We start from the raw sequence: 11,067 nt of genomic DNA on the forward strand, positions 1-11,067 counted from the left end.
CCCAGGCACCACTTCTCCCCTCCACCCCTTTCCCACCGACGCCCGGCGGGGGGTAGGGGGAGGCTCTCCCAGCACCCCTTCCCAGCACCCCCCTTTCCCACCGGAGTTTCCCAGCGGCCCCTCGGCCGATTGCAGCCGTCCCCCCCACCCCGCATCGCGCAGGGCCCTTCAGCAAGGTTTTGCCCCTCCCCACACCCCCGCCGCGGTGCTTTACCGTAGGCGATGGCAGGATGCCGGGGCCGGGGGGGTGCCGGGGACCGGGGGGTGCTGGGTGCCCCCAGCTCCCCCAAGCAGCCCTCCCTGGGGAGCCGGCAGCGTGGCAGCGTGCCGGGCAGCCTGGGAGATGTAGTTTTAGAATCACAGAATCGTTTTAGTTGGAAAGGACCTTTAAGGTCATCGAGTCCAACCACTAACCTGACACTACCAAGTCCACCACTAAACCATGTCCCTAAGCACCACATCTACTCATCTTTTAAATACCTCCAGGGATGGTGACTCCAACACTTCCCTGGGCAGCCTGTTCCACTGCTTGATAACCCTTTCGGTGAGGAAATTTTTCCTGCTATCCAATCTAAACCTCCCCTGGCACAACTTGAGGCTGTTTCCTCTTGTCCTATCGCTTGTTACCTGGGAGAAGAGACTGACACCCACCTCACTACAGCTACCTTTCAGGTACTTGTAGACAGCAAGTTTTAGTAGGAAGCGTGGCCCAGGGCCCCCCAAAAGCAAGCGGCACAGAGCAGGGCTCCGGGCAAGAGGACACTGGCTGCAGCCCACTGTCCCCCTCCTCTGCTCCAGCCCGGGGGGTACCAGCTTTCCTTCCACCCACCTGGCAACCTCAGCAGCAGCTGGCGACCCTTGCAGGGGGGTCCCCCTCTGCCATTACCCCAGGATCACAGCGTGGCTGGTCAGCTGCCGGGACCCCCGCTCCTTTGTGAGAGCCTCGAACAAAAGCCAACCATCCTCTCGCTTTGCCTCTGGGTTTTGGGCCTGGAGGCATCCTCATATATTTACACCCCCCCTCCCCAACCACAAAGGATAAAAACGTGCTTTAAAAGAAAAAGCTGCAAACCTGCATAAAACTCTGCAAACCCAGGAGCTGGGACTTGTAAAAAGAAACTGTTGCACGGCATAATGATGCCAGTTATCGAATATTTATAAAAACGGGCACGCTTGCTTCTTGTGAGAAAAGCTTAGATGCTCTCCAGCTCTCAAAAACTGTGAGACTAGCCAAAAAATCTGTGGCTGGAGGACAGCCAGTGCATACCCAGGCTGAACGATGACAGCCCATAATCATTTATGTCTCATGGCAGATGACTGGCGACAAGCACGTGTAAGGCTCAGCCTTCTCCTGCTGTGGCTCTTCTGTTTGATTTCCTGAAGTGCAGGGACAAAGATCATAAAAATCACTGAACGAGGGAATAATTGCTTTGGGAGGGGACTTATGGAGGTCAGAACTCCTGGATCTGGATGTAAATAATTGAGATTATAAATCTTAATAGCAAAAATCTCATTTTTCAGTACTTCTTGTCTCCTTTAACAGACCTCTGCCTGGCCCAAGCTCTGCTTTTTGCCTTGCCACCAACCTGCAAAGCTGATAATTAAATGCACAGGGACTGTCCGTTGCGTGAAGCAGAGCAACGAACTCCCCATCTGCTGCTCAGACACCACGGATTGTGCAGACTGGCTTTGGACACCTGCTTTTGCTCCCCTTAACCCACCAGAAAAACCCTCTTTGGCCCTGCAGTGCAGGAACAGGCATGAGCTGGCTCCTGCCACCTGGAAAAAGCTACCTGGACACCCCCAGCATTGCCGCACAGGTGTCAACCAGCTCTGCGGCAATGGGAACAGGCTTGCACCACAGCGTCCCATCTTTCTCCCTCTCACACATGCGTTCCATCTCCAGAAGAAGAAATCTTGGCTGGTGAGGCTCTAACGGCAGCCACAGACCAGATGACACAGAGACCCAGCTCAGAGCACGAACCTGCCCTGCCCTCTAGATGCAGATGGGGGAATCCAGCACAGTCACAAGCTAAGGAGGAGCTGGTTTCCCCCTCCTTTAACTTCTCTTCTTGTTGCACCTTACACCAGGGAATCCTCCTGCTCCGGGCCCTCCAAGTACATGAGGAGCATCGGTTGGGCAGGAGATGCTCAGACATGTGGCTTTGGCGGATGGGAGACAACTAGCCTTGTCAAGGCCACAGAAGGTGAAAAGAAGATGTCTGCACATGAGATGGGGCCATTCTCCTTCCCGTGAACAGGCTCCCCAGCAGGCTGAGTTCATTTTGAATGAAATAAGCCACGAAATGAAGACCAGCACCACCAGCCCTGCTTCAAACAGCTGCCAGCAGATTCAAAAAGGATCCTGGTGAAGGAGAGCACTCAAAGCCTTGTTGAAAGAGCATGAGGCTGATTGAGAAGGAAAAGCAAGGACGGAGGAAAGAAGCAGACTTGGTGGTGCATTAAAAACTGGAACTGGGTGGAGATCATCCACACCTGCCTCGCCTCTCCCTCTTGAGCAAACAAATCAGTTTGCTGAGTTTTTACAGCACCAAGGCTCAGCCCAGGCTGCCTGGAGCTGGCCCAGACGGCCACTTTCTCCTGGGGTCCCCAGCTTCCCCCCAAAAGCACCCCAAGCTTCCCTCACTGGCTCTGCTCACCCCAGACTGTGCCGGTGATTCGGGCTCTGAGCGGGGCCAAAGCTGGAGAGAGGAGCAGTGGGCACTGGTATTGGGGATAATGTTTCTCAAGGAGAGGATGTCCCTGCACCTTCTTCAGCCACGTTCATTTTGGGATTAATATGCACATGCTCTTATGCCCAGCTCCATAAATTATGCAGTGAACCTCAAGGCCACGACTTTAAAAAAGGGGGCTGGAAAAGCACACAACACACGCACAGCATGAATAAGAAATGTCCGTTCCCAACACCTCCGAAAGACCTTCTGGGTCCTGCATGGCCCTAGATCACCACACAGCATCACCAAAAAACAACCTGGCAATGGATTCCACACCCCAAACCCAATTCAGAGATGTTCCCCTCTGCACAGCTCATTCCAACCTGAATTAAGGCTGAGACTGAAGGTTAAGAATTTAAAGCATCCGTTTACAAGTCTTTTCTCAGGTGACTGATTTCCTTCTCCATCTCATTAGCAGCTGCCAGCAGATGCTGTTTCCCCAGCAGAAACCACACTTGACTTGTTACAGCCATCCTGAAACCATCCTGGCATTTCTTCCCTCATCACGGCCACGGCAAAGCCTGGAGAATATTTATCAAGAAGCAGATGCAGCAGCTTTTTGTAGTTAAGCCCAGATCATTAATCTCTATCAAGAGTTTTCATAAGCTTCCTCAGCTTCTCTGTGTTTGTTTAACTCTCAGATGGTTGCTCTGTGGAGCTCTGGGTAACTGCAGATTAAGTGCTTTTCAATATTAATGGCTCTTCATTAACGACTGGGGTCTCTCCCCTCCAGAGCCCGGGCAACAGCTATTATTATTATTATTATTATTATTATTATACTTTCCTTTTGTCTTTTGGGCCAAAATACAATGATATGAGCCTAAATCTTCCATGTGCTATGGCTGCTTTCTAGCAGAAGTATTTTGGAGCAAGGATGATTCCCTCCTCCAGCCAAATGCAGCGAGCTTCCTCCCACAGGTGGCTCAGAGGAGCTGCTCCCAAGCCACCCGAAACTGCAGCATACTCAAGAATGGGTAGGGACAGTGGCACCTCTCTGATGTCCTCATCCTTTTAGGAGGGATCTTTAGTTATGTAGCCCCCACCCCAAGGCCCCATGAAGCAAGGCAGGGCAGGACATGTGGCCACAAAAACCTCCCACATTACATGAAACCTGCCCAGAAGCGACGTGAGGGCTTCAACCCAGCCTTCATCAGGGTAGCGTGATCTGATCATGGCACAAAAGCGAGAGCCTCAGCCCCTCCACCCTGGCAGCCCCTCGAGGTGCCATGGGTGCAAACCTTGCTGCGCCAGCACAGTAGAAAAACACAGGATGGATGGAGCCAACACTGTGCTGCCTCATCTGCACAGTCCGTGGGGACGGTCACTGGGTGAGTCCCATCCTCTGAGTTACATCTTGGGGTGCAGAAGTGAGCATGGGCTGAGAACAGGCTAAGAGTGAAGCTGTGTAGACAACCAGTGGCTGATTTTGCTGTCTCATTTAGCCTCTAGCCAGGACACAGAGCATGCTTATTGCAGAGGCACTGAAGAGCTAGTCTTGTGCGTCCAACGCCTCCTCGCCAGCTCATCCTCTTTCTCTCCTCTCAAGCCTCTTAGGGTGCTTCCAGATCTCAGTCTTGTTTAAAAGCCGTCCCAGGACACATAAGGCCTTCCCAAGAACTCGCCTTTTGCCAAGTTATTCACAGCCAAAGAAACTGCCCACCCCATGCTGCCGGCACATTAATCCTCTGCTTTAAAAATATCAACAGACTCAGTGTTTTTGTATGAGCTTGAAGCTCTGTGTATTAGTGCCCCCGGCCTGCGAGTGGCTGGGACAAGCTGGCTCCTGTGCCCATGGCACCCCCTCCAGCATCCTCTGCTCCACATCCAGCCTTGCTCCAGGGTGCTGAGCTGCCCCACTCCAGGCATTACACAGGGCATGAGCTGCACCAGCAGCCAGATCATCTTGGCAAAAAAGAGCGCCCAGGCCCCTGTCTGCTGACAGCTGGACCAACACGTCCAGATGCTGCTGAGCAGAAGTCCCTCACCCCTCCTCAAGCCCTCCGTCCTCCCCTGCGGGTGGTGGAGGAACCCCCTAACTATCTGGGGTGCAGGGGCAGCTTGAGGTTTGACTTCAGCCCCAGGGCTTTGTCGACCACGTCTGGCGGCTGCAGGCTGTGCCACTGGGCGAGGGGCCGGCGCGGGTTGGACAGCATGTCAGACCAGTGCCGCAGCTGGTTCCCCGTGGCCCGGCAGCCCAGGAAGAGTTTGCCAATGGGCTCGTTCTTGGTCACTTTGTCGTGATCCCAGACGGAGATGACCACATCCACGTTCTGGGGGGAGGGGACACAAGAAAGAGGGTCAGTGGGAGGGGGCTCGCTGCAGTGGGGACCCGCTCAGCCCTGGGTGCTGGAGGGAAACCCACCTGGATCTGATTGAAAGGCACTTCAAAAACAAAAACCTCATTGAAGTAAGGGCTTAAGGTGTTTTTCTTCACGCTTGTTGTCTTCTTTTTCCATTTCTTCCTGTTCAGGATGAGATGCACCTTGACAAAAGGATCTGAGGAGAGAGAGGACACAGCTGGCACAAGTGACAATTCTCATTGAGGAGCTCAGCCACAAAACATTCCATTCCCAAACAGACCATGGAATCCTGCTTGTCACTCCTCGTGATGAGCATCCACCCCTCTTCCTCTTGCCAGCCACCCCAGAGCTCACCTCCCCCACCTTCTTCTGCCACGAGCTCCCCGTACCATCCAGCCATGGCATCTCCTCCTGGGAGATATCTCCAGCTCTGCCCAAAGCTGGAGTATCTGTGCTAGGGAAGGCTAAGAGCCAGCCAAGGGCAGGGTATGGTGGTGGGAGAAGGTCTCCGCACCAAGAGCTTTCAAGGCTTTGCAGGTCTGGGTGCCATTGTTAAGGCCTAGGCAGGTGTAAGGAGATCTGAGCATGAGCAGTCCCTGCTGACCTGAGAGCCCATGGGAGTCCATCCGCTTCAGCTTCTTGGCTTCCAGGATAAGCACCATCAGCTTGCTGGTGCTGGGGACATAGCGCAGCGAGAAGCAGATCTCACCCAGCTGCTCTTCCTGATGAAGAGATGACAGCTATGAGCACTGGGCAGAGGAGCCAGCTCACCTGGGGCTGGAGCACCAGGCTGGACCCAGGTTTCTTGGGTCTCCCCCACCCTCATGCTTGCTCCCAAGGGTCTGCTTCTTGAGGTAGTGGCAAGTGAAGCAAAAGCAACTGCGCATCCCTCCTGGCAGTTTCCCACCGCCAGAACCAACCTCCACTTTACTGGCCGCCACCAGGTTGCTCCACTGCTCGATGACGTGCTGCAGGCTGACACTGGCCAGGGGCAGGCGGACCTCGCCAATGATGTGATGCTTGGAAAAGCGGTTGAAGTCATAGATCTGCATCACCAGCGTGGATTCAGGCACCTCTGCCTGGGGTACCTGCAGGGAAGGACACAAAAGTCCAGACTCACTCCTCAGTGGCAACCCTGCCCCATGGGACAGGGCAGAGGATGCAGTAACAGGTCTTTCTCTGTGACACTTGCCCATCCCAGTTGCAAAGGCATCTCCCTGCCTGGAGAGGTCTGTGTCTGGGGAGCAGTGCCCATGCCACGCTCTTAATGGAACCGTAAAACCATCATCAGCTATAGTTTCCTACCTGGAAAGTGAAGCTCTCATTGAAGACGGGGTTCAGGGTCTTGCGGTAAACCTTGGTCTCATACTTTTTCTTCATATCAGACGTTAGGTAGACGATCACGTACGGATCGGATGTGCCTCCACTGTCCATGGCCTTCAGCTCAGCTGCCTGCTTCACGCCAACTTTCAGCTTAAAAGGAGCGATGCACAAGGTCACCAGGTGAAGGAGGATGGTGCCAGATGACCAGGGGCTCAGTGGGAAGCAAGCGAGTGCAGCAGGGAGGATGCCTCCACACCACGTAGGCGTGAGAGCCAGCAGGCTGTGGGCAGGGGGGGAGGTGAAAGAGGGTGTGGTCCACCTCGGTGGGCAGCAAAGAGGGACCATGCAAGAGCAAAGCCTTTTCTCTGCTGTGCTATGGTCATCCCCACCTCCTGTGCGCGGAAGTTGTACTCCAGGGAATACTGCAGCTTTCCTCGCCCCATCTGCTCCACGCCCTGCTCCAGGTCCTCCATCTCGGGCTGGACCTGCAGCAGAGAGCAGCACTACCCTCAGGACATGCTCAGCCATGTCCCCGGCCGTGCTGTGCAGCATGGCAGCAAACCTCTCAGGGAGGAGGGAGGCGGGGGAGTGGGGAAAGCAGGACGTACGAGGCTGGCCATGGTGGAGCCACTGACGGCGCGCAAGTTGACTCTCTCCTTCTTCTTGGGCTTCTTCTTGCCACAGCAGCACTTGACAATACAGATGAGGAAGAGGAGGAGGAGAACGGCCACTGCCACAGCCACAGCAATGAGCGCCCATTTGGGTACTGGTACGATGTTCAGGGAGCAGAGATGGACAGAAGAGTTAAACCCAAACAAAAACATGCAGAGTGCATTTAAACCCCTTCCTGGTGCTTCAGCGTTAAGGAGTTGTACTTTCAAAATTGCACCTATAATCCTGGACAGGCCCCATGCAGGGAGGCTGTGGCTGGAGACTGTGCCCCAAAGAGGCAACAAGGATGCCCCATGCTCCCAGAGCGGCATGGTACCACTCTGCAGCATCCCACCCTGAACGGACCCCGCTGGAAAAGGGATTTGGAGGGAGGAAGAAGGGGAGGATGAAGCCTCAGAGTCTGGGAGCCCCCCTGGATAACGCTGCCCAAGAAAGGAGCGCAAGCACCGCCATACTCACGTGGGATCTGGCTAAGCCAGCTGCCCAGGAAGCCCGGCCGAGCTGTGGTGGCGATGGCCACGGGGCTGCTGGCGAGTGGGGAGGCTGTCGCCCTGCCTTTCCTGGCTGCCACCGCCATGGCTGAGGTGGGGTGACCTGGGGACGCAAGCAAAATTAACAGGGTGGGGATTTCCTTTCCAGTAGTGCGTGTGCTTCCGGTGGCCCAGGGCTTTAATGAGAGCAAACACAATTAAAAGGCAGAGCCCAGCATAAGCATTTAGGGCTTGGCCACTTGGGCAATGAGGTGTGAAATGGAGCGGGAGGGAGCCGCAGGCAGGGAGCACTCTGCGCCAGCCAGCCCCTTGCCTACAGGCTTTTCATTTATATCATTGCAAGCCTGCCTTCGGGAAGGGGAGGGAGCAGGGGGATGGATTAGGGAGTTTTCCCTTATTTTTTGAGAAGAGGAATCACCTGGCTGTAGGGGGGGAAAAAAAGAGCTGTTTTGTGCTGGCTTCTTCCTGGCCAGGCAGCTGAGCTCGCCAAGGGTTTGCTCAGCCCCAGGCAAGCCCCACCATTAGCTAACACTCTCTTTGGCTATTTTTCCCTGTCTTACAGGGCTAAGGAGCAAAAGGGTTTGCTCCTGGGCTTACAGCGGGGCTGGTGCCCATGTTGCAGGTGGCGGTGGTGCTGCAGGGCTGGGGTCACACCAGCTCAGAAACTTTGAGTAAGCCCGACCCGTGCACATGGCAACACTGACTCAACTTAAGGGAAGGCTTCAAAGTTAAAGCAGGATGCGTTTTTGCTACTGCTGTCCCCATAGCAAGGCTCTTATTCTAGTATGAACACTTCCTCGTAGCCAAAACTTCCTTCTTGCCTCCTTTTGGGTGAGGAACAGCAGCAGCAGCAGAGGTGCACCAGGAGCCGGGCTGCACGGAGAGCAGGTCTGCAGCCGTCACAGTGCTGGCAGCACCCGGCCCCAGTGCCGTGCCCAGGCTGGCAGGTATGTGCCTGTTTGCCTTGGCTGCCACAGCCGCCTGCCCCGCGTCTGAGACAGCTCCTGCTCAAGCAGCTAACACCGCCTCGCTCTGCCTACCCCGCAGGGCCACGGCTCGTTGCACGGGGATCCTCCGGGGGAGAAACCACCTCTGCGCTTCCCTCTGCTGAGCCCACAAAGCCAGCAAAAGCCTTTGATTTTTCCAACAGTGGCCTTTGCCACGTGTAGGCATAGGGCTGGAGGGACGCAGGAATTGTTGTCACCCCTGCAGCATCATCGCTGGGGCAATGAGGTGCAGGTTAAGTGACTTGCCCAGGGCCACCTGGGACATCTGTGCCGTTGGACACCCGAGCTCCACTAGCAGCCTCGCTGCCAGCAGCTTTAATGACCGGTTTCTCCTGTCCCCACACATGGAAATTGGTGGCTGGTGACGTGTCTGTGATATTTAGGAGGCACTGGGCTGTGGCTTCAGTCTGTGGCGGTGGGTGGACACGACAGCACGGGTGAGCAGGCACCCACACAGCACAGAATTAGGTGTCTCAGCACTTTTTCTCTGCCAGACCCCCATGGGCTGTCACATTAGTCTGACATTGGCCCTGGTTTAAAAAAGAAACTCATCCCAGCCCTGCAGCCTTACCTGAGCTACTGTTTTGGGGACGATGGAGACAGCCCTGCTGCAGTATGGGAGAGGCAGTGCAGCTTCAGTGGGCTCTGCAGGGAGCATCAAGCACCCCTGCTCTGGGAAAAGGGGCTGGGGGAGCCCTGCTTCTCACTCCCACCCTGTGCTGATGGGCTCCCGAAACCAGACTTACCAATGCGTCTCCTTCCCAGCCTCAGTCTCCCTTCCCCACTGTGCGTGGCAGGGGCATGCTGCGGGGTGAGATGGGACCCTGCCAGGCACGGAGCCGAGGGTGCAGCGGGGATGGTGTCTGCACAGCACGGCCGAAACAGGAAAGTCTGCTTTGCCAGCCCAGGAACCGGGTGGCCCCAGCAGCTCCATCGGCCCCACCTCACTGCTGACCCAAGCGGTGCTCACGCAGGCGAAAAGCCAGCGGGGAACTCCCTGCCGGACCAGGAAGCAAAACCTGCCATCCTGCCTCCGAGAAGCTGTCAGGCATCGCTGCCCAGTTCTGTGCCCCAGCAAATTCACTTCTTCACATTATCTCTGCGGCGATGCTGGGCTGAACTGTGTGGCTGCAGGCACTTAGCGCAAGGGAACAGTCACTTGCAAGGGGGTGGATACTTGCAAGGGACAGGTCCATGGCTGCATCCATCCCTGGTGAGCTCTGCCCCCAGGGAGCCCAGCTTGTTGGCCCACAGGGGCATGTGGTGGTTTCATGCACCATGTGAGGGCCCGGGAAATGCGCGCAGTGATGGGGATAAACAGGGATGCTCAGCTCCAACATGGCAGGGAGGATAGATGGGGCGAAGGGCCGCTGCTTGGGTGGCTCCATCCCCCAGGGTCAACGGGAACAGCACTGGGCACACGGCCAGGAGCAATTTCACTGGCATCCCTGTCACATTAAATTTATGTTTGCATGCTTCTTCCCTTGCTGCCAATTCAGCAAAATCAGCCCAAAACTCACCTTGTCACTGCAGGAATTTGGGGCGGTGCTGGAAGCAGAGATTGATGCCGTGGGTGTCTGATGGTTGACACCGATGTGAGAGGAGAGGCCCCAGTAACCAGACCTGTCCCAGTTCTACCCAGCACCCCAGCTCATGGGTCCTGCCAGACATTCCTGTGGCCACTGAGGCATTGCCACACTGGGCACCCAGCCACGAGAGAGTGCCAGGGCTGCCTCTCAGCCACCTGAAACACAGCCCTGCTTGCAAGTGCCCTGCACTGATGCTGCTCAGAGGAAAAGCATCATCTCCAGGAGCAGGAGATGCTGGGAGAATGATGCTGCAGAAAACCTTTGGAGGGTTTGTAAATGTAAAGATGCCAAAGCACATTTTGCTCTAAACTGGCAGTCCCAGAGGATGCATGGGAGAAATGCACAGGAGGGACGAGGAAAAGGGAACATGCCCAATAAAATCAGTCAGGGAAAGGGGGGTTGCACACACATGCTAAAGACTGAGCACATCAGTAGCTCCTTTGGCAGGAGCCAGGCTGGGGAGGTTGCTGCTGCTCTGGGTATCTTCCAGCAGTGGGGCAGGGAAGTGCCCCAGCTGGGCAAGGGAAAAGCTGCAGGATGGCAGCGGCCCCTTTGTGTTAGCCCCCCCCTCCACACACCCCTGCGCCAAATCTCACTGTTGGGCAGAAAGGGCATGCGAAAATACCCTGCCAGCACAAGCCTCACAGGTCTGGGTGCTGCACAGCCTGTCCAGGGGAGCAGGGTCCCAGCCCAGAAATCACCCCTGCAGTGCATAACAGCCAGCTTCCAGAAAAGAAGGGAAAAGGGACCCAAAAATGTTACAGTAAAATTGCAAATGCGGCGAGCCCCCCCGCTGCGCCCTGCCACACTCCTCACCAGCCCTTCTCCCCGGCTCAGCTCCCTGCGTGCTCCACAAGCCGCTCCTGAACAGGTACCCCTCTATTTTCGGTCAAAACCTCAACCGTTACGTATTCAAGGGCCGGGGAACGAGAGGTCTGGAGGCACGCTAT

General features: G+C 55.8%; 1 protein-coding gene across 1 annotated transcript; it reads right to left on the reverse strand.

The window, feature by feature from the left end:
• Nucleotides 1-4,168: 4,168 nt before the first annotated feature.
• SYT8 (synaptotagmin 8) lies at nucleotides 4,169-10,154 on the reverse strand. Its single transcript, XM_068398889.1, has 9 exons — nucleotides 10,049-10,154; nucleotides 7,490-7,624; nucleotides 6,967-7,124; nucleotides 6,748-6,843; nucleotides 6,341-6,508; nucleotides 5,956-6,123; nucleotides 5,640-5,757; nucleotides 5,098-5,231; nucleotides 4,169-5,005 (listed from the first exon to the last, which is right to left on the reverse strand). The coding sequence occupies exons 2-9, from the start codon at nucleotides 7,605-7,607 to the stop codon at nucleotides 4,772-4,774; spliced, it is 1,194 nt and encodes a 397-aa protein (XP_068254990.1). The 5' UTR covers nucleotides 7,608-7,624; nucleotides 10,049-10,154; the 3' UTR covers nucleotides 4,169-4,771.
• Between the last annotated feature and the right edge of the window lie 913 nt (nucleotides 10,155-11,067).

Source organism: Nyctibius grandis, chromosome 4 (assembly GCF_013368605.1).
Source record: "Nyctibius grandis isolate bNycGra1 chromosome 4, bNycGra1.pri, whole genome shotgun sequence".
NCBI classification, from domain to species: domain Eukaryota; kingdom Metazoa; phylum Chordata; class Aves; order Nyctibiiformes; family Nyctibiidae; genus Nyctibius; species Nyctibius grandis.